Below are 24,496 nucleotides of genomic sequence, written 5' to 3' on the forward strand. Positions count from 1 at the left end.
CAATTAAGCACGAGGCGTTCACTGGCATCAGTGCACAGACACAACAGCAGAAACGTTTTAACAGAATGAATAGGATTACATGGGAAAATTCAGGAATGGCAAAGACGACAGTTATCCCACAGTTTCTCCCCCCAAATCACCATCAGCAGCTGAAATGTGGGAACATATGAACCAATGCACACATATAACTGTGGCTCATGATGACTTACACTGTGTTTGAAGGCACATCTACTCATTTTCAACCCAAAGAGGTCTTTGTCTTTTTCCTCTGCCCACTTTGTCTTTAATGTGCATTAACATCACATTTGAATTATATCAGAATCAGAATACTTGAATAATCTCTAAGGAAATTATGTAAATAGATCTGTTACTGTATCTATGCATCTGTATCTATTATTTATCTGACAAATACTATGGCCTGCTGGATGGTGCAAATCATGCAAGACGTTCATAATTCCAGTATTTTATTATTTACTTACTTAACACATAGCATGTGTGCCTATATGTTGTACACACACATTTAATGAATGCAGCTAGCTTGCATGTTTAATGTTAAAGTTCATGAAAGTACAGTAAGAAACAGACTAATAAGTAAGGCTTATGTTTGCAAAGGTTGCCAGGAGAAAGCCTCCTGAACCAGGGATGGGAATGGAGAACTGGTTTTACAGTAAAGCAGTCACCACAGCGACTCTAAAGTCTCTTTGGTTTTCATATTTGCTTTGAGCTCCCAGCTTGGTGTTTCTACCTAAATACTAAGACAAAGAGTGTATGCGTGTCCTCATTAGGATGGGGATTTGTGTTGGTGTGTGGGACTGTTAAATATTGTTAACTAGTACTTATGAGAAATGCATTGCAAGTCATTTTACAGAATGTTCTGTGTAAGATGTGTAATAATCCAACAATAACATGATTCTCAAAGCGGAACCAATTAGAATCCAATGAGAATCGATTAGCTGTCATACCAACTGTCACCACGATGGTGGAGGGGAAATTGTTTAGGCTTGTTTTGGAGCCACATGACCTGGGCACCTGCAGTCACTGACCCGACCTCTGTACACCAAAGTATCCTAGAGTCAAATCTGAGACCATCTGTCCAACAGCTGAAGCTCAGCTCAATGGGTAAACAGGACAATGATCCCAAGCACAGCAGGAAAACTACAACAGAATGGCCGGAAAAAAATTCAGACCTTAACCTGACCGAATTAAAAGAGCTGTGCATGAACGCAAGCCCACAAACCTCAATGAACTGAAGCAACATTGTAAAGATTGGGCCAAAAATTCTCCACACTGAGGGACTGATAAAGTAACACAGAAAATGAATACTGTATTTTCCGCACTATAAGGCGCACTTAAAATCCTTTCATTTTCTCAAAAATCGACAGTGCGCCTTATGTAGGAATTCTGGTTGTGCTTATTGACCTCGAACCGATTTTATGTGGTACACACCTCTTGATGGATTGTCAGAGCATTACGGCTGCCGTAGTCAGGAGCCTCGCGGAGTAATCTGGGTCCAAAACGCCATCTACTTCAGGTCCCAAAGTCAAATGAACACTGCGGCATCACTGAGAGTTATAAACTGACTAAATTCTTTCATCTGTAATAAAATGATCAGTATTGCTGCTTTACCAGGTAAGTTTAATATCCAGGCATCCATGAAAAAAGAATTTATTAAATTTAACAGAGTTAGAAGTTAGCAGGAAGTTAGCTTGCTAGTTTCCACCTAAACGTGATATAGCATGTTCTGACTGAGAGATTTCTGAAAAAACTAAAACGTACAGCTCTGCTATCACTTCCAACATAAATGAAGACAGAAAACTAAACAGCAGTGACGTTTGTAGGGTTACTGAAGTTGGGCTGGTATATAATGGTGTGCTACTTGATTGCTAGCGACACAGCTATGTTAGCATAACATTAGCACAGTGAAGGTAGAGGATGAACGCTAACTTTTTTCCACTCGGTAAAAGTTAACGTGGGGGTTTCTGGTGGTTAGGGACAATTGTTTCGCGTAATGCGCCTTATAATCCAGTGCGCCTTATGGTCCGAAAAGTACGGTATGTCCAAGTTCTTACCGCTAAACATGGATCTACAAGCTACTGTATCGTGGCTATTTTGTTTTTCCCCACACTGCTTCTGAATTTTAGTTTAGTTTGTGTTTAATAAATAACAACACAGTGAAATATTCTATATGCTGTTGTTCATCTGAAGGTGTATTTGAATAATTGTAGATGCTAGTTTGATTCATCCAGCAAAACTAATATGCCAAAACAAGAGCCGCCCGCTTTAAATGATCCCTTTGTGAAGTTAATATTTTCAGTCACAGAAAACTTTATGGGGATATTTGGAGGATGTAGTGATGTTACATAGTGCTAAATTGTATTTATAATAACATTTAATCATTTCATGCAGTATAATAGCACGTGACTGAAACTCACAAATTGCTCCTCTTCAGTTCCCTATAGAAAAGACATGCTCTACATATTTTAATCTCATCTGATTTTCTCTAAAGGAAGGTCTTTAATACGTGTCTTTTTTTACAGGATAGCTGGAAACAGGATAAGCTGTAGGGCCATCCTGCCGTGACTTCCGCTCTGCCTTAAGAACTCTAAGAGTTAAGCTGTGTAATATGTCAGAAAATTCCCCAACAGATTTTCATTTGGTCCACATAATAACATCAGCGACCCGCCAGCCAATGATCCCCCCAGTGTAAGTTTGGAGGTCACGTAAGTTTGGTCACGCTATTGGAGATTACAGCAGTAACTCCAGACAAATAAAATATACAGGATTATGTAGTACATACAGTACAAATGAAAATACATATGTGCTCTCTCATACTGATTATTGTTGTTGGATAAAACCCTGAGGGACACATCGGATCTTTATACAGCATTGACTGAATTCTCTGAAGAGACGGACAGATTTCTAATGTAATCAAGACCATGGGTTTTTCACTGATCCCACTGGCTAAAGCCCTTTGAGGAAGGATATGTGTGTTAGCAGCAAATTCAGTAAATGCACAGTGCTGTTTTATATGGAATCAAACATATTCTGACATGTGACACTCAGGTAATAAATGCATTTAAATGATGTAGGTCTAGATCTCTGCACAGATCTCTGTGGAAGCAGGCGAAACATGTAAGTAAATGTGGAAACTTTTGATTAGCTGTATTTATTTCTACAGAAAGTTGGAATAATCGTATAACTGTTGTGGTTTGGAAGCTCTGCACACTGACTTACCTGCATTAACACAAACCCTCATCTGCAACAACATTATACAAAAAAGCCTCCTCTTCATTTATTTTAAATGGACTGTGACACAGTGAGGACTTTGAGGCAGATTCTTAGACAGACAAAGACATGGACGTCAAACCGAGCAAAGATTTTTACTGACATGCAATTCATTATCAGTGCACTGATCTGACAAATCAAATATGTAAGAAGACACAAAGAGGGGACTTTGTAGCAGCAATGATGTAATGCTGCACTAACTCACATATGGACAGTAATAAACACCGTTTATCTAAAACTTTTAACTTTATGCCATTGTTTAACTTTTAGAGAAACGCAAGTGCAAGTACACCACTGCAGGTAATCTAGGTCTTAATAAGTGCCAAGTAAATAAACTTGCTACAGGTCTAGATATGTCCATGCTGCCACGACAGTGAGAATTAATGACATCGTAAATACTCGAGCTGCTATTTAACAATAGAGCAGTTTTTCTCGAAGTTTTTCTAGAAGCAGAACAGCAGCAGTGACACGGTGAAAAAAAAAAGAATTTCAGTGAGTCAGTCCCAAAAGACTGCCATGTTATTTCCCTTTATTTAACCAGGAAGTCCCACTGAGATCAAATCACGTTACAAGGGCTAGCCAAAGGAGAAGCCATACTATGTCAAAGTATTAAAAAAGTACAGCAAATACAACACAAAATACAGGATCTACAAATAGCCACAACAAAACAACACTACTGTCCTCTCAAGAAAATAATCATGCCACACATTACCACAGTCCTCATTACACTTTTACATCCAGCAGTACATATTTAGAGCAAAGTGTTTAAGGGCTTCCTGAAAATTATTCCATGTCCAAGGTCTGTATGAAAATGCCTCCAAACAGCACATTGAAAGCAGCTGTTTGGAGTAAACAGCTGGAAACTGTTGGAACTGCAACAGAGAAGGTTGCAAAGGTAAACTTTATGTAGCAGTGACGCAGAGACCTGGCATGTGTAAAAAAAAGCAGCGATGCATTATACACTGAATAAAGACTGAATGTTTACCATCATAACCAAGCACAGGCACAAAGCTGGTTCGACGTGGTTTTTCTTAGAGAAAAAATAAAACAATATGAAAACATTCAACTTTACTGAGATTTTGACATCGGTACCTAATATTCTAATTTTTATCTGCCATACAGGGCAGAGGGTTTTTTTTATATAAGCTGGCCCTTTAAGTGTTTGAAGACTTTTTTATTATGGAAAGTGAGGTATGTGAGACAGTTTGTACAGTACTGGGTAATATTTATTTGCCAGACATTCAGTACGCGCTATTTAGTATATGCTATTTTTCATGGGAGAGAACTTCCCCTAGTGCACACACATTCATCTCTCTTTCTGTATGAAATTGATTAAAGTTATGCCTGATTGAAGGTGTAGCCATAGGTTGGTGCCAGTACAGGCAGCTATCTGCAAGATGTCTTGATGCATGCTCAATCATCGATCAAACGCTACGTCCAGATGAACAGAATCAACCTTTTGGGACAATCTGCAAACTTAAGTGAGTCACCTCATTGTGCCAGTCTCCTTTGCTTTTTGGTTTAGGTGAGTGAAATGCTATTATTGTTATTATTATTATTAGTTATGACTAATTAGCAAGCATAATGCGATCTAATGGATGGTTTTTTACTTTATTTTCCATCCATTCTCTTCTGCTTATCAGGGTTGCAGGGGTGGGGGATGTTTGGGGCACCCTGGAAAGGTCATGAGTCTGTCACTGGGCTATCACATAGAGACAGACAACAATTCGCACCGATGGGCAATCAGAATCACCAATTAACCAAATCGCACTAAATGCATGCCTTTGGACTGTGGGAGAAAGGCGCAGCACCTGGAGAGAACCCACAGAACATGAGAACATACAAACTCCACACAGACAGGCCACGGCAGAAGGTGGAGTCGAATTCAAGACCTTGCTGAGAGGCCTCAATTTACCACTGTGCCACCTCGCTGTCCTTATTCTTTTTTTTTAGTGTTACTTATTCTTCAAGAGTCCACAAACCAATAGCTGACTTAAGAAGGGCCGTGCCCATCTTTTTTATACAGTCTTTGCTCCAAACACATGACCCTATTTTAAATGTAATAGAGACATTTGCTACTAATAAAGTGGAAATTTGTAAACAACAGAGCGCCACATGTACAAAAAAAAAAAATCCAAAATATATAAAATGTGTGGAAAAAAAAAATCGTATAGTGAAACCAAAGACTAAAACTCAATGTGATGTTTTTGAAATGTTACACATGGCACCTGAAAACAATACCTGGTGTCATTTTTTCTTGCCGTTTACTGCTGTTACAGTGCTGACAGTTACCATTAGCTTCAAAACAAAGAATAGATGAGACTGGATGACGCTGATGGTGTCACAGCTTGACAGGTTTTCTAGCCTGGACTGAAAGGCTGATATCAGTGACTGTGTTTCTTTAAAGAAGGGGGGTATTAGAAGGAGGCAGCGCAGGGTTGTAGATGAGGCCAACCTTCGCCCAAGGCCTTGCTCAGGTGAGGACATGTCAAGGAAATCTTGAGCTGGAGCTAGATTTCTTCACGGCAGAGCCACACAGGCCCCCAGGGGCCACTCTCACTTCATTTTAACATCATTCACTTTCATCCGTCCAGGCGAGCGAGATGATGGAGGCTGTTCCAGCCAACTGTCCGAACAGGATTTGGGAGAAGTGCAAGTCAATGAGGAAGAGGCGATAATAGTGAGAGCGATACACGGAGGGTTCAGGAATTATTTTTGCTGGTGCAGATTGCTTTAAATCAGAATATTGCAATAACTATGGAAAGTTCATCCATTATAGGCACAGAAACAGCAGTCTCTAAAGCTCTTTCATTAACTCCACTAAATTCTTGGTTGTTAAAATATTGCCTGGGTGGCGGTGACTCAGATGGCAAAGCGGGTCGTCTATTATCTGATCCCTGGCACAGACACATGCCGAAGGCGCCTCGCATGGCAGCTCTGCCACCTTTGGTGTGTGAGTGAGTGTGAATGAGAAACAAACTGCAAACACATTTACAGTAATTACACAAACAAAAATGTAAACGTGATTCTGATTTTAGGGACAGTATGTATTTTGAGGTATTTCCACAGCCATACTCTGTCCATCATCTGCTACACTGTGGCAGTTATTTGAGTTATCAATAAGTAGTAACTTAATAGGTAAATGTTTAAACAATTACTTGAAAAAAGCTGATAAATAGTTCTGATACAATCTGCATATATGACATTTTATCCTGTGTTACATGTTTGTTTATGATAACGAAATGTTTCTCAGTTTGCCTTCATCTAGCAACGACCTCCAACTTGCACTCGGGAATTTGTGGCCAAGACTAAAGAAGCTGAAAACGGTGGATGAGAGTTCAAGGAGGAGTTCTGTCAATTTACTGGTCAGACTATGTTCCTGTAGAGCTGTTACTCCTCCACATTGAAAGAAGCCAGTTCAGGTAGTTTAGGCATCTTACCAGGACGCCTCCTGGACACCTGGTAGGTGAGGTGTTTTAGCATATCCAACATAAAGAAAACCCCAGGCATGCCCTGGGACATGCTGCAGAGATAAAGCTTCTTGGTTGCTTGGAAATGAGTCATTGTGCTGTCAGAACAGCTGGAGAAGCTGGAGAAGGTGGCTGCAGCAAGGGAGGTGTGGCCATCTCTGCTTAGACTGCTGCCTCCATGACCCGGGCTGTCATGGAGACCATCATCTATCCATCCATGGATAGATGGATGACGAAATAATGGCTCTGTTTTATGATACATATTTTGATTGATGATTAGTGCACACGTTCTCTCTCACAGGGTGAAAAGCCTGCCATTTAACCAAACCTGCTGCAGTGTCAGCAACTCACATGGTGTTGGTTTAGTGATATTTGTGTCTCACTTAATGTTTTTATGAACTAAAACCATTGCTTTTTACAAATTTCACAATTTTGGGGGGGCTATACCAAAAACAACTATAAAGGTGAAACTTAATAGGGGATAAAGAGGAAGCAACCTATGGGCTCTATGGTGCCTCCAAGTGTCATGAACATCAGTAAAAACTTAAAAAAACAGTCAAAACATTTATTTTTTCTTGAAAGTATTATTTTTAAATTTGATTGTGAGTCAACATCTTTTTTTATATGTTACAAAATAGGTTTGTTTCTTTCTATTTTTACCCCTAAAGTTAGGCTTTGTTATTAAATGTAATCGTTAATATTTGTTAACATACAGGACAAGGGGTGGTGTGTGTGTGTGTGTGTGAGAGAGATTGGGTGCTATATAAATACAATTACATTGAGAATTGAATCACCTTTTGACCAAATATGAGGCTAAAATGAATTTCAATAATGATCGGTGTGGATGAATAATTTTTCCAAAAAAATTTGAAAGCAACAGAAAGGGAAGAAAATTAAAATCGAAAGTTGTTTTTTCTCTTTAATATTTTCTTTCCTCATCTTATCTTTCCTATTATAATCTGTGCTTTTGAGCTGAGTGGCCAAAACACCAAAGTGCCCCCCCCCCACCCCACAAAAAAACCCCCCCAAAAAACAAAAACCCACCCTATTGTTGTGTTTACCTTTACACAGATGTCTATCAAAGTCCGCAGTAACTATTTCGACCTGATCTGGTCTGCTGAGGCTGGAGTGCAAAACAGGATAATCAGGAGGATAATCTCAGTTATTAATAGGATGGAAAAAATATGATTTATTCACCAATTGTTTGAAGACTTTAGGCTGAAACAAAACAAAGGCAGGCCAACGTAGGTAGGGAATTATTATATACACATGTACATAATCAAACTGGGATCAGCGATGTGACTTGTTTTCGGCTCAGTCCGTTGGTCAGCCGTCATGTTGTTTGACTTCACCGTGTTGATCTGAGGTGCTTTTGGTGGATTTGGAGGAAAAATCCTGGAATTACATGGATTCCACCATACATGCTAAAAAAATAAATAATACATGCTGCAAAAAAACAAAGTAAAATTCACTTAGGAAAGATCAACAAAGTATCAGCACTCTTCACCACACACTTCAGATGGTAGCACACAACATCCTGCCAACCTCATGAATAAATTATTCCACTCCTCACTGCCAAACGGTGCCACAATGAGCTAGACTGTATTTTTGCCATTTAAATTTCGGAGCCCATTTTCATGCAAATGGGAAATTTATTGTCACAAACCATGTAACGCTGGCAGTAACGCCTTATCTTAATGAATATCAAGTGCGGCTGTATTTCCCTGCTGCAATAGCTCACTAATCAAGTTTTAGTTGGGATGTGATTCATAAAGGGACGATTCATGGCCTCTCGACTTACACTCAGACTCTGCGGCCTATACGACTCCGTTATAAGGATTGATGAAGTCATCCATCAGATTGATCGCCAGCATTCTACCAAATGAAAATGATTATCAAATTACTGTGGCCGAGGCGTTAAAAGACCCCTGACTCGTAAAACTTGGAAGTTAGAGCTTCTCTGAACCCACTCAATTAAAAAGTAAGAGGTAATCGCTTATACATGCTGTTAGTTTGAGTTATGGTGGTTAGTGCGGTCTCTCTCTGCTGGTGCTCCCGAGTCTATTGTGCAATTACTTAAGAAATGATACATTAAACCTCTGAAGGTACCAAAGGTTTAAGTTCAGGTGACCTTTAAAAGTGCAGTAAAGTTAAATAGAAAGTTGGACTGTACCATTTTCTTTTTTTTCCCTATTAAAACTGCTCGAATGTTGCTGTGAGACATAATCCTCTTCCTCCACTGTCTGTAGCGTGACATGAATTCTTTGTCTGTAAGCCAAATATTGATATTAATCAAAACCTGGAAATGAGTTAAGCCTCTTTACTTGTTTATCGGTTTGTTTTTTGACCTTTCACACCGGGGTGAGAAACCACTCTAGAGTAGGCCGGCTCTTGCCTTCTGATTGAAGTATTAATTTGTCTGCAATATGTGCAAGCTGCAACATCACTGTACAGTTTAACAAAGTATTCAGGATGTACACAACAGTGGCAGAGGAACACACAGGAAGTGTCTGACTTTCACTAACACAGGATATCTCTTATATGCAAAAAGAGATTAAATATGACAAGTAGATCTGGTTTACTCATTTTATTTATAGTGACAGTGCTCGTGTCATTTAAAATTTTCTTACGAATTAGCCTGTGTGATTGATTCGGGTGAAACTCAAATTCACATTCACACTTACAGCCAATTGAACTAACGAGCAACTGGTTTTTGTTCTGTGGGAGCTGGAGCACCTGTATAAAACCAACTTAAGAGATGGAAAAAACACAAAACAGAAAGGCAGAGGCCGATCGACAGGTTCAAATCTGCCATCTTCCTTGTTGTTAGGTGATGGTGCAAACCACTGCCACCCACTAATGTACTGGAGAAAAAAAGTTTCTGTACCATAAATTACTAAACTGTTACAAAATGAATTCAATATTTTAAGTGTTGCAGTAAGAAATGAAAAATCATCTTGTGAACGACTGATAAAGCATTTCTATATCCGATGAAGTTTTTTCAAACACTAAATACTAATCTTCTCTCCGTATATATGCTGGTAAATTTACTGTAAAGACCATCTTGGGGGGTTGCACATAGAAAACAAAAAAGGCCATATGACTATTTTCCCACAATACTTTTAGTACCCTTTATGAAATATCAAACCCATCTTTAGAAATGACCATAATTTTCTTATTTTAACTGCACACCTGCAAGATTTAATCATTGCACACATAGTTGTGCTAATATCGAGTAAACAAAATCTTTCAACAGATGAACAGAGACAAATTTACACGTGCCACAGTACTCCAAATACCTTTATTGGGTTTTACCACCATGAAACAAAGTGAAAACAGCACCACTCATCCTCCCTTCTTCTTGTGTACCCGTATCCTACCTTCATTAATATAATCCAGATTTACAGTTAACTGTTAGTCCACTTCTCTAAATCTCAACATTTCCAGATTAAACTAATTCATTTAAAAACACAATCAGGGAAACACATAATGAAATGTCATAGTCCAATAAGAAGACAACTGCTTTTGTCCTTAATGTGTTTTTACGTTCTCAGACTAGACTTGTGGCTGATATTATATGAAAACCATAGAAAGAGGAATGAAATAAAAAAGTAAAATGTTAGATTTGAATGTAAAACACTATTATGCTTTTATTTACTGTATACACTGAGCACCCGCTCCATATTTCTAATGCTGGAGAGGTTATGTTGCTATAGCAGTGCATGGGAACCCCCTCAGCTTGGAACGAGATACTTTAGAGAAAGGTGTTCAGGTACTGCGGGAGGAAAAACAAAAACATCCACTCTCACTGATGCAAACTAAGCTCTTAACTCCTGTTTTTGGTTAACAATCAAACTCATCTTGCTGCAGAGTGGAATACCTCACCTTCTGTCAACAAACAGTTTTTTTCTTTCTAAAATATGAGCTTTAGTGCTAACAAAGAGGATGATAGACGCACATGTAATACTCTCACTTTCTGGGAGGAGAATGACAACAACAGTAATTCCCTGAAGGCTTTTGTCCCTTTGTTTTTGACAGCTACTTCAATTACCACCATATGACACTGGGGACAAGGTGACAAACATGTTGTTGTCTGTGTGCACATGAAATTGTTTGTTTGCATTTACAAACCGCGAGGTTTAGCTAATACCTCGCAGACTTTGCTAAATTACACAGTTTGAGAGGTATCAATCAGCAGCCCTGCCTACTACCTTTTCTGCAGTGGACCAATAGGAAAGCGGGGAGCGAGCACCAGCCTCCACCTTTCTCCCCTTCACTCTCACCATCTCCCTGTCCTTTTCTCCCCTCATTCACTGAGGATCAAGCCTCCATAATCCCTGGATTTTATATCCACCAAAACAGCTTGGGCCCATCAGCAAATTGCGATGGCATATGGTATAGGTTTATGATTCATCTGGCACATGCATAGCAATGAGAGCCTCATCATCTGTGGGCAAACACCGGGAAAATATCGTAATGTTAAACGATGCCAGCCACGGAGAAAAGTGGCACCGGGCATGTGGGAGGCCTGTGTTTGTTCGGCCCAGCGAGTGCAGCAGCTGAGGTTGTAAACAGCGTTTCAGATCTGCCCTCCTTCCGCAGTCTGGCCTAGATTAGGGCCTGCTGGGAGTGGGAGCTCCGAGCAGACCTCATCTCCAGGGGGAGAAGAATGGAGAAACAGAACATCAGCAAAACTCTACTATTTAAACACCAATGTCAGATTTGTCGGGTTTCAGACCAGTGTTTTTAAATTTAACATTAGTTTTGATGAGATGCTCATGGGTATTTTTGCAGCCCCTTTTAATGACATGTACAATACATACATGTGATTAATACCATAACTAATGGCTTCTTATAAGCAACAAAGGATCCAAACACATGCACTTAAAGAAGTCAGATGGTATTTTTGGAAATCTCTTGTTAATACTGTAGCCTGTACAAAAAGCTGGTTTTAGCTACCGGAAGGTTAATCCTTGGTTTTTCTCTTTTGGACCCAAAATTTTTTTTCACTGAGCTTGGAGCATAAACGTCTTGGATGGCCTGTACCCCACAGAGGTCCCAAACTGTGAAGGCTTCATCTTCACACTTTGAATCTACTGCAGGTCGCTAAGTTTAAACCACCTTTTTCTGACACATCAAAGTTTTATTCAGTTAAACTGCCATAAAACGTTGATTGTAACGCACTAGGAGTGAGATCCAGCCAACACACCTCTCTGCAGGATAACGTTTCACTGTGCTATAACCGTATTTTTCTTGAGCTCCCTGCATTCATACACATACAGTTTCTATTTTGATCCATTCAAAATAAGAGAGAGCTACTTCTGTTGAAATGTAAAATGCAGAAGGTATCACAATAACGCACTTAATGTGCAACTCCAGGCGATTACTAACACCAAATGGAGTCAACAAAACCTTTGACTGGTCAACTGGGATTATTTTTAGTTTCTCCATGTGAGCTCTGACATCTGCAAACTGAAGCTTTCTAATGGCCAGCCGGGGAAACCCCACTAAAAGTCTGTGGGAAAATAATGGGTGCATCTGTGACATCAGTAAACACTTTTCAGTTGTTAACTTCAAATCATATCCACAATAATGGTTTTCATTTTGCAAATAATGGTTGTTGGATCTTTGAACGGAATCAACTCTGATTTCCTTACCTGGATTACCAAACATGGAAGACATTCAGGTCACAATCTTTCCTCTTATGGAGCGTCAAGATCAGTTCGGAGGTAGAAGGAACAAGAACGGGGCAAAAAGTGCCTTTTATGGAGCGCTGATTACTAAAAGCTCAGTATAAAACAATAAAAAGCACAGACCTTGAAACTGGGCAAAGAGGAGAGACGCTAGAAGACAAGCAGAAGACAAAGGGGTATTTACTCAGAGGGCTTATGAAACAAGACACAGGTGGAGAAAATCATCCACTGATGAGCACACAGAAGGGAAAAAACAGGAAGTGAATAAAACAGGGACAACTAACAGATACTAATAGATGAATACTAGATACAAGAAAGAAAGTAACACTAAAAAAGACTAAAAGCTAAAGGAGAGCACATAACACATTTGGTCTCTTCAGTCATTTTATACCTGTCTGCTTGCATATGTGTTGTTGTGTTGGAGCATAATTTATTGTTTATCATGTAGGAAATTAAGCACACTTCTACAAAGCAGGCATGTGTGATATGAGTAAAAAACCCCAGACGTAACAGACTACAGAGAAATAGCAAAGTGAAGCACCACCACTGCTTACCTCGTGCATTTCTTTGTGCAGGAAATCAAAAGCACATTTCACCAAAGTTAACTCAGTTCTCATTAGTATCAGAGCTTCTCACTGCTTGCTCACCCACAGACATAATCCACTACATTAGCACCATTTCCAAACATCTGCTGGAGAAGTCAGAGGCGATCTGCTGCCTCTTCTGCTCATGCCTCTTTGGAAATGTGACATGATTACATACAAACACCTCCAGCCAATGTTCCCCTCTGCCTTCATTAAAATGCAACGCAGAGCGCTGCTGGCAAGGTGACTCGACCCGGGTCTGCTGCAGCTCCACCCCCATCGGTTCAGCCCAGGCTCCCAGAGCCCCACGCGATTGGCTCAGAGGGCCATCCATCAGTGCGGGTAGTGGGTCAGTATGGGTTCAGACGTGGAGCAGAAGCGACCGCGGCTGCCTGCGTGGATCTTCTGCTCAAAGAAGACCTGCCATGAGCTGACAGCCAGTATGTTGGAGGTTTATCATTATCAGGCTCCAGACGGCCTGCCGACCCCTCCGGCCGGACAGGTGATCTCTCCCTGGCCGCCTGACTCAACATATGCCCCCGTGGAGCTTCAACACACATATTATGCCATCATTATTTCATACCTAGCAGGAGCTTCACGTAGCACAGCCCAAATGTAGGTGCAAATGCCGGCTACTGTGAAAAGAGCTTTTTCCCCCCGCATAAGTAGAAATTGGTTGGAGAGGGAAACAAAGCACAGAAATGGCATCCGTAACCTTTTGCATGTGTTGGCCATCTGCTCATTTTAGAACAGCTTCAAAAACACTTCACACAAGCGATTTCAAAAAGCAACACAAGATTTTTGTCATGTCGCTCACCACTGCCAGAGTCTTAGCTTAATATTTATCACGTTTGCAAACTGATCATAGAGATTTACTTTAAACACACACTCTAAGCACACGCAGACTCCACAGGAACTCCTGCTTATCATGTCACTTCACCTGAGTGGTAAATGGAAAGGTTTTCTTAACTGTAGCCAATGAAATGGCAAATGGCATTAAAATGTTTGTTACTTCAAGACTTTTATAAAGAAATTTCCTGTATCTACACTAAATTAAAATGGCCTTTTAATGTATAAACATGAACCACTTTACAAGAACTTAGAGTTCGTAGACCTCTACTCGACTAATCTTTGTTTAAAGATGGTACATATGTTAATTTAAATGAATTTAACAGTTAGAACTTGTTTTTTGTACTAGTATACTTTAAGGGTTGATATGCATTAAGTCCTGTTTTGATTAGACAGTTAAACATTAACAGGGCTGCATGTGTGTTAAACTATTTTGGCAACTGAAATGTTATGTCAAATACAAGATGGTATTTTTTAAACCATTTTTTCACACATGATGCAAAATGATGCAAAACACTCTGAAACCACAGACTATAGACTGATTAGATTAGAACTTTATTAATCCCTCGGGTGGGTTCCTCCGGGAAATTCAGTTATAGAACTCATATAGAACTTAAATAAGAAAAATAGACAAAACCAACTTGATATTACCCACTGGTGTACGGAGTCCTGTTTTTAAACCTGATTTTATTTTAACATTTTGTCCGTTTTGGAGCCTCAGGCTATTTAAATAAAAATGCTGTTAGCTAACTTGGCTAACTTGCTGACTTAGCTTGTTAGCATTAGCAAGGAACTTCCAAAGGACACTGAATGTTTAATAAAGATGGACATAGCCACTGTGATAGCCTTATCTTTTGTGAAGCTACGTGAGGGACCTGACTGAAAACCAACGTGCCACCAGAGCTCATTTTTGGATGTATTTTGTCCGCCTGGGAACAATCGGCTGGTTTACAGCTAATAATTGACTGTATATGAAATAAATGCCCTCACCATTTTGGAGTTTTGTAATTAAATGACCGAGGGTAGGGTCGACTGTACAAAAACAGTAAGACTGCAGGCTCATGGCGTAATTGTCAATCACATTTCCTGTTTAATTGTCCTTTCTGACTCTAATGTAAACTTAACATGATGTTATATCCGATAAGACCCCAGACATGAAGGGAGCAGAAGCGTTGTTTTCCTGTAGACTTCTGTTGAATCAGACTTCTGCCAAGTGCCCCCCAAACATTTCTGCAATTTAGTTCAATGTATACAGTGCCGATATGTTTTATATTCTAAGGTATAGAACAATACAGAGAAATCAGATGACCCTGTATGAGCAAGCATTTGGCGACAGTGGGAACAAAAACCTCCCTTTTAACAGGAAGAAATCTCCAGCAGAACCAGGCTCATGGAGGGGCAGCCATTCACCTTGACCAGATGGGGGTGAGAAGCACTTTCTATACCAGGGGTGGGCAACTCCAGGTCTCACGGCCCGGTGTCCTGCAGGGTCCTTGATCCAACACAGCTGATTCAAATGGCTAAATGACCTCCAAAACATGTCTTGAAGTTCTCCAGAGGCCTAGTAATGAACTAATCATGTGATTTAGGTGTGTAGACCCAGGGTGAGATCTAATACCTGCAGGACTGAGGAATGTGCTATTAGTGCATGGGAAGCCATATATGACAAATAGTTGCATTGAAATATTCCAAAATGCATCAAACACAAACAAGATGTAACTGAAACTAGGGTAGGTAAAGCAAATGGCACCCACCTGTAGCTGAAAGTGACTATTTATGTAGTAATGCACAGATTTAGGCCTTTCTAATGTTCAAATGGCTTATTTATTAAAAACTAAACAAAACAAAAGTCAAACGCACAATCAGAAAGCATTTTATCACGGGTACCTACGTGAAATGATGTTTTTGGCACTTTGTTTGTCAGCCCTGGAGCTTTTGTCTCGATGGATAACATCATTTAAGAGCAGAACTGAGTCACTGTAGTTGCACCTTCCATCTCAGTTTTCCACATTCACTTAAAGCCACTGGAAAATCACACAACGTATTTTCTTCTCTTCCGTCACATTAAAGCTTTATGACTTGCATTACATATATGTGGCTTTCCACTACTTTGCTGTTCTCTTGAAATAAATGTACACCATTACCAACACTCTAATCATCTTACAGGAGTCCTAAATCTTTATCAGCATGTATAGTATATTGGGCTTAAAAATTCACAGCAAGCTCACAGGAAAGAGCATCAAGATAAAGCTCTGAAATCCCAAACCGTCAAGCTCTCTTAATCCTCCCACCTGCATTTTCCATAGCCGTCAGTGAACAGCAGCCCTCCATATCGCCTGAGAAGGGGATTTAGTTGTAATGCTCTCGGAAATACAATGCATAAAATCAGTTGTCAACTCTAACAAGCTGTTCTTAGGGCGGATGGACGGCCCTCTGGATCTGACAGGGTCTGGGCTCGGGCTTTGAAAGGTTAGCGGCTGTGCAGCGCTGCAGCATTTGATCCCACAGTTACCCGAATTTCAGAGACAACTGTGCAAATCTGGATAACCTGGGAAGCCAGACGGGCTTTCGGGGGGCAACAGCTGCTTAAGTCCATTCGCTGCCTGCCAGAGAAACTTTATCAGGGGAAGTGGAGGTTGAAATTTTATGGCAGCTAAGCCCCCTCCATCAAATTGTGAAAACAGAACCTTGTGGCACAGATCAGGATGGATTTAGGAGTTTGCTTGCTGTTTTCTTGGCTGCAAGCGCTAATATAAAAATAGAAGAATGCAAAGACCTTCGGATGCCGCTGTCCTCATGTGCCACTTTTATTCCAAGCACGACGTTAGTTTCCATCTGAAATACAATAGTGAATTGCAGGCAGACGCCGCTACAGTGGAAGGACGTGAATTTCTCCAGCGTTCAGTCAGAAAATTACCACCAAAATTCACTTCTCCTCTACGGCGCTTCATGTTTCTGTTTTGTAACGCATTTGTGAATTTCTTTCCTGCTAAAATGAAGAATATGTGCAGCATCTAAGCTTCTTTAAACACACGACATCTTTTGGGTAAATCGGCTGCTTTATTCTCCTCTCAGATGTCTTTTCATCTCCAAACTATTTTGTTTGTTCTAGTATAGCAGTGTGTTCATATGCACCGAGTCCATTTACATAGCACATGATGTATAAGCTTGAATGACAGCATGGTATATAAAGCGGCTCCAGTGAAGTAAAGGCAATAAAGCAGATGAGTGAAAAATGTGTGAAGAGTGTTTTTGGAAGACAAACTCTGCATCGCTGCAGTTGCATTTTGTTTTTTCTTCTTCTTCTTTTCATTTATGTGTTTTATTGTTTGTATTTAAGACAGATCAATGGCTACACAGCCTTGTGATTTTTTTTTACCCCTTCTGTGTGAAGACATTCAGCTGGTGTTTGCTAGAAACTCGGACTCACATTTTTATGTGATCTTGCACAGCGTTCATTACTGATGAACACAAACCGAGAAAAAAAAGAATAAAGGAGGAAATTCATCATGCAAAATGCAGGAAGAAGGAAAAAAAACTTTATAAATTAACAAAATGAAACTGCATCGTGTTTGAAACAGCAGCAGTGTTCATCCAGTTAGAGCGAGGCTGAGGTAGAACACGTGTTTTGTAATATCCTACAAATTAATTTGCTAGTATTAAAAAAAAAACAATTAAAATGCAAAAATGTAATTTTGATCATCACCACATCTTTACCTGCAGTTAGATTAGTCATGCCTGCCAGTTTCTACTTCTGTAGTTATTATCTTTTAATTCATTCCTTTATTTCAATGTGTTTTATATAAATATCTGATGTTTGCAGTTTAAAATCAGAGGCCAGCTTCTACATAAACCCACCCTGTGGAGGAAGTCGTCATACACCAGACTTCAGTCTAGAAATGTCAACTTTTATGGGCTGAATACTAAAGTCAGATTATCACCAAGTGCTTCCTGCAGCCTGCTCTGTTTAAAACAACCCCGCGTGTAGCTGCCGTCCTAAGCACAACGGTAAACAGAGCAGACGAGCTGATATTTCACTAAAGCTGTTTGTAGAGTTGTGCGATTTCATTTTTAGGAAAAAGATGATTTCTAATGTCTCTGTTTTCTAAAAGCTAAGTGAAGGGGCGAGAGTCTTCTCATGATTTAGTTCATTATTGAATTATGCTGCATGTAGAGGTTTTTTTCTTTAAAAGAAAATCTTTTTGACTAATCAACAATTAAAGGCCATAAGTGAGTTTTTCTTCAGTGTCTTTGTAAAAATTGTCAGATTTCAGTTACTTGAAAGGAAATGATCAGACTGTGACTCCTATTATATTGCTGTCAATATGTCAATGCATTTGTGTGTGTTGTGATTATATAACTGGGGACGTTTTGAATACTTTTAATTTTAACGATTGATTAGTCAGTTATTCAGAAAACATTAATTCCCCAGTGGCATCATCTTCCATCTACTTATTTTTTCTGAACACTGAAACTGCTTTTACTTTAATTCCTTTGTGTGGGATCAACAAAGTTAATCTGATCTCATAGGCAGAAGACAAAAAATCGCTCTATAAGGATATAATAAATAATTACAATTAAATTAAATCAGTGTTAATTAGTCTTAATCCTGTGTTTTTGTTTCAGAGGAAAAAGAAATCGAGACTCTTTAAAGATCTCGTTCGACTGTGAGATGATGATCACTGCTACATTTATAAATTCAGTAAACAGCGTGCGGGTCTGTTCAGTACTTTAACAACATTCTGCTGACTTTTACTTTTGATAGATTAAAGTAAAAGCTCGATGTGCAGACATGCAGGTTTAAATAAACTGCGCCCCGTTTGTGCCGTTTGAATAGATTCGTTCATCCTCCGTCTCTACATCAAGTTTCATGAAATTTGACTTGTTTTTTTATGATTTTCTAGAAAGAAACAAAACACAAACCAACAACAACACACAAACACAGTTGTTATGACTTTACAACCTCATGTGAACAGCTGAGAGTATTTTGGTTTGACTATTTGTAACGTTAAAAAAAGTTGATTCATTTTTAAAAAAAGGGTTTTTACTAAGAAAATTCTGGTATCTGAAGACAATTTCAGTTTTATGAATAAGTAACATCTTTACTATACTTCAAAACTGACTCGTGGACTGCACAAGATTATTTCTCGATGTTTAAAATACCAGAAAGGACATTCAAAATCAGATTTTGCTGAACAACACTCATGAGTGAAGCATCTAAACTAAGAAAAAAAGTGTTTTCATGACACAACAAATCCTTCCTCAACATGGCGTTGGGGTTATTGTATATACAGCCTACACACACACACACACAAACTGACCCGTACACACACATACACACACCTCAGCTGGCATCTTGTCACAGCATGCAAATGTGGATAAAGCAGAAGGTGTACGAGCGCATATTTTTTACTAAATGGAAGACCTCATTTTTGGGGCGTTGAAGACCTTGAAGGGATTTTGTGTGTGTGTGTGTGTGTGTGTGCCTCCGGTGACTGACTTCACAGGGGGAGAGGCTGCACACTGTCCACTCTGTCCACACACACTCTGTATAATCATGTTCCCTGTCGGGCCCTATAAATCTGTAAGGGCCCAATTAAAGATAGCCTTTAGCATGACCACCCCTACCAGCACGCATGTGTTAAAAAGAGAGAAAGAGGAAGAAAAAACACACACACACACAAAAACACTGTTCACTTTTTTGTTGAATGTATATTTGATACAACAGACTGCAGAGTGTACAACAGTGACAGAAAAAAATCAGATTAAAAATAAAAACAGTGTAAAACTCAGAAAAGCTTTAAAAACAAAAGAAGATGCAGCGGCTCACACGAATGCGAGTCGAACTTGGTCTTTAAAGTTCTACGTGAATATAAAAAAAAAGACTTGAAGATATTAAAATGATAATTTACAATTCTGCACATGAAATGAGCCGATACAGAAAGTTGTGCATGCATATCGAACCGAAGCCGGAATTTGTTAAAAGTGGACAAAAATCAAAATGTGAAGTTTAAAGTTGTTGTAAAGATGTTTTAAAAAAAGTACAAAAATACTTGCATTTATTAAAAAAAATCATTAATTTACAGAGAGGTACAAGCAAATTTGATTTGTTACCTCTAAATGTACAACAACGGCGTATGTGGTGTGGGGAGGGGACGCAGCGGTGACTTGTGACATGCTGTAAGCAGGATGAGTTGTGTTGTGACTGCTATGTAAATATCTCATTAGTTTGGGTTAATAATATTCCCGTGCTCTCGGTCGCTACATAAAGAAGACAAGATCTAAGTGCTAAAATTTCTCCGTCCCCTGCAAGTCCAGAGCTGATGAGCCTATTAAATGTCAGCCTGCAAAATTATGCAAGAGGCTAAAAGCGTTTAAGTCGAACATAAATACCCCGAGGATTCGATTCGGAATTATTTATGTCCCTCCGATCGGGACGGAGAGGAAACAAAGGAATAATTAGTCCGGCGTGCTGCTCGCCGCCCGTCTCACGCACCCTCGTGCCCACCGAATGCGAGACGCTCGCCCGTTCCCCCTCAAACTTGATGGTTGTTGAACTTATTTTTAGTGTCATTTGATAAGCTTCCCTGCTTGCACAGAGACATCCCACTGACCCAGCCACTGGTCATTGTCTATACCGCTTCCCGTCAAAGCCGGCACGCTTTGTCAGGTTTCGACTCGAATATCCATTTTGCGTCTGAAGTACGGTATCCAAAGTGACTGGATCATTCGAGCCTTTTTCTTCAGCTGCTGCCCCCTTTCCTCCCCCACAGTGTTTCCGCTCACACTAACATCATTTGGGATTGGCGTCGTGACAGCGCGCTTGAGAAATCCACAATATATTTAAGTACATATCCCTTCCTTTTTGGGTTGGGGCAGAGGAAGGGGAGGGGGACGAAATAATTTCTGGAAATGAACAATACTTATCCGTCCATCGCATCCGCTGCTTTGGGTTTACGTTTTGGACGCGGTGCACCGTCACCGTGGCGCCGTGTCCTCTTTTTCCTGTGAATAACGCAGTAATAGGTCATTCAATGTCAAAAGGCATAAAAAACAGACAGCCAGGTCTTCACAGGCTGCTGCTTGCTGTTGCCTTTAATTATTTTAATTAAACTTTGATATTCCGCTGCTGAGCGAACTAGCGAGTTGCGACGCAGCTCGGGAGCCCTCGGAGAATTGAGACGGAGAGTCGGGCAGTGTCGAGGCAGCCGCATCTATATCTTAAAACTCTTAACTGATAGGCCTGTTTATGGTTTGTGATGTGCTACGCCTTACTGAGCAGGGAGCAGACTGAACTGAAAACAGGGGCAAAAAACACCAAGCGCCATGTCAAGGTCTTAAAGGCATCAATCCCTCAAACCTAGCTGGAGATCACCCCGGTCAGGAGGCTGTCCTGCGGTCGAATAACGCTCTATTAATTTCCTTGTCCCGAGTGCATAATGAAAGGAAGGTGTATTTAAAAAAAACAAAAAACTAAAGGGGCAAAGTCTTGCTGGCTTCCAATACCTTGGGGCATCCTGTCTACAATTTGTCATGCGTGTGCACTTCTCAGTGTTAAAATGACAAGATAAGCCAGTCAAAGGGCAGCCGCCAGGCATCCAGCACAGCCGAAGTTGGAGAGGAGTCGTGATGAGACATTGCCAAAAGGCAGTGGACTTCTGCACTTGCGAGGCCCGCTGGGATTATTCCGACTTCCACGCCAAAGGCAAACAGCCCCTTCCTCCATGTTTTTTTCTTTTTTTTTTTAAAGATAGCTTCTGTCTGTGTCCACGAAATGAGGTTTTTCACAGAAGCTGCAATATGGTCAGAATATGTTAAGCCTTTGGTGCGCATGAAAAGCTAACCGTGTCTGAGTGCTAAGTTCTGGGGCACGCTGCATTCCTGCTTTGGCCTTTTTTATTAAATAAAAAGATTTGGTTTGAGGAAAATCTAGTAAATAACTTAATAAATGAAAATTAGAGCACTATCGTTCTCCCCTTGTGTGATTTTTAAAACTGCAGAGAGGAAAAAGAACCAGAGGGGGAAACTTTGTGCACAAAGTGAAGCAGAGCGAACAGATAGTGGTTTTAGCTGCAGGGCTACACGTCTTTGAGAACAACCTGAAATTCTTCTCTTGTCCACAGCAATCAGCACATGCTGGTTTTCACACAGTAGTTCTTCTTCTTCTGTTTTACGCGTGCTGCACACGGCTGAAATTAACACACCGGCCCTGAAAATGACACACACACACCGAGAGGATTAAAACTTTAGTAATAAACGTCCACTTTGCATTTTACTGCAGTTTTTCAAGCAAATTACACATTTTTTTTAAAATGTCTTAATATTAAATAAAATGATTTGCATTTGATTTTGAATTTGCAGAATTTGAAAACATGTATTCCTGTGGGAGATATTTCTATACATATTATATATTCTTTAAATTGGTAAAAAGAAAAGTATAATTCAGACAGCAAAACAAATCAATCAATATTGCGATTATATTACAAAATACTGATATAGGTCTCACAAAACAATCCCCTTCCCCACGCACAAAAAAAACAAAACAAAAAACCAAACTGAAGAAGATTTTCATAAACACACACAGAGCGCGTGTAAACACACCGGGATGGATATTCAGAATAAATCAAATGAAACAAAATCTACACCGAGCTGAAATCTTTGTCTCAGCTTCAATCAAACGAAGAATCAACTGGTGACCCTGCAGCAGTGCTTTAAAAATAAAGTAAGCTCAAAATAAAAGAGATCTCAGTCGTCCCTGTGCTTTGTTTTATCTTGTGTGTTTGTAGCTTTGCCTGAGCCTCTCTGTGCAGCAGCGCCCTGCTCACTAACAGTAGGCTGACTGGCACCAAGAGGGAGCTCTCGCACAGCGAATCCCCAGCAGCCCGTCAGCCTCCATCCTCACATCTCTGCCTGCGTGAGCCTCCTCTCTCTCTCTCTCTCTGTGTGTTTCCTTTAGCCTGACTCCAGCATCATCCAGGTGCTCAGCTACACTTCATTCACTGATGCTAGCTGTGGAATTTGTCTTTCACTCATTGTTTTACTGGGTTGTTCTGTAATTTCACTGATTCTTTATTACGCAAAGCTGGCGCCCTCTGGGAGGCGAGAGATCTGGTTCAAACACAGGCCAAGAGGTCACAGGCCACAGACCAACTGCACAAGAGGAGAGTAAACAGGAAAATCCAGCATGTAAACATCTCCTGATCTTCTGCATGGAGTTTTTGGCGTTTAGGTTTGGCGAATGGTCAATTCACACATTCAAGAATAAGAAGAGTACAGTTTGGACCCTTAACTTTCTGAGGTCGAGGGCGCTCCTGGGCTGCCTGTGTGGAAAGTTCCTGTAATCCCATCGTTAACATGATCGATTGAGTTCTATACATTTGATTTTTTCTGGAAATTAATCCCTAAATCAAACCTTTATGGGATTTATGAGCTTAAAGAAGAAGAAAAAAAACCAGCCTGCTTTTTATGCAAGTCCTGCAAAACTCATGAACAGGTACTGCGGCTGGCAGGGTTCATAAAATCAGGATTTCTGCACGGCTGCATTGCTCTGCAGGAAGAGCAGCTCACTGACTCACAGCAGCAAAGAGTAGATGAACATTTTATTTCTGCTTTTCAACACAGAGGCAGCTGAAACGCTTTGAAGATTTCATCTGAAAGGCCCCGATTCATTTCCTGCGCTGCATTTGTACCGACACGGTGACACGTGCACATGTTCGAGCGCTACAGCTGCTTCTTTCTCCTTCTGTGGAAACAAAAGCACATTCTTTCACATGCAGGCCTAACGCCGTCCAGGTGGATGCTTCCTATTGAGGCACGGCGGACAAAAATGACCAGGACTTTGGCTCCCGAGCTGCCTGCTGAATGTGGAGCTCAGCAGCCAGCTCCTCTGGTCCCGGAGCTCTTACAGTATCTGCTCTACAGTCTGGCTCGGGAGCAGAAGTGTGCACGGACCGACTGTGACAAGGGCTTTAGACAAGCTGGAGATTCTTCCATTTCTCATTATTTGGCAAGGCTGGTGGGTGTTTGGTGGAGGGGTGGGGGCTTTGCTCCATCTCTGCATGATAAGCCCCTCGACGTGTACCCTCTGCAACTAATCTCACACAGTCAACAAATAAGGCACATCAGATGCTGTTTTGGCCGCGGCCATCAGAGCGGCTAAGTTCAGTGGATTTTACGGGTTTTACGTTGCGGGGGCTTGCGAGGGAAGAAGCGTTCTCTGCAGTGGCAGAATGGCAGGCGAAGCAGGGGGATATGGTGCGAGGGCGAAGCAGGTGCAGCACAATACGGTCAAACCCATTCCAGTTCCCCTGTTCCCGGATGAACGGGGCCTGACTTGGCAGGGAGCGCTGCATTGTAACTGGGCCATGTTGGAGAGACGGAGGCCCACCTGTGCCACCCGCAGCGGCAGAACAATAGTCTGAATATGTCAGCACGGAGCGTCGGTGAAGGCTCATCAGACGGACGGCAGCGTGACCGCGGATGGACGGTCGGATTAGTCAGACGGGGAGGTGGAGAGACGAGAGGAGGGGGGAGTGGGTCAGAGAGGGTCATCAAATCCAAATGAAGACTGAGATTAATAAGGTTCATTACAGACACCCCCCGCTGGCTTTCAATT

General features: G+C 40.7%; 1 protein-coding gene across 1 annotated transcript in view; it reads right to left on the reverse strand.

Moving 5' to 3' along the window:
* Positions 1-19,590: 19,590 nt before the first annotated feature.
* antxr2a (ANTXR cell adhesion molecule 2a) overlaps positions 19,591-24,496 on the reverse strand; it is an 82,968-nt gene continuing 78,062 nt past the window's right edge. The window contains exon 17 of the mRNA XM_085367556.1: positions 19,591-22,090. Within this exon, the coding sequence (XP_085223682.1) occupies positions 22,052-22,090 (39 nt within the window). The 3' untranslated portion in view covers positions 19,591-22,051. The remainder of the gene's footprint in view (positions 22,091-24,496) is intronic.

This window comes from Diplotaxodon limnothrissa, linkage group LG12 (assembly GCF_057381915.1).
Source record: "Diplotaxodon limnothrissa isolate DT_005_m linkage group LG12, D_limnothrissa_male_GT1.1, whole genome shotgun sequence".
NCBI classification, from domain to species: Eukaryota; Metazoa; Chordata; class Actinopteri; order Cichliformes; family Cichlidae; genus Diplotaxodon; species Diplotaxodon limnothrissa.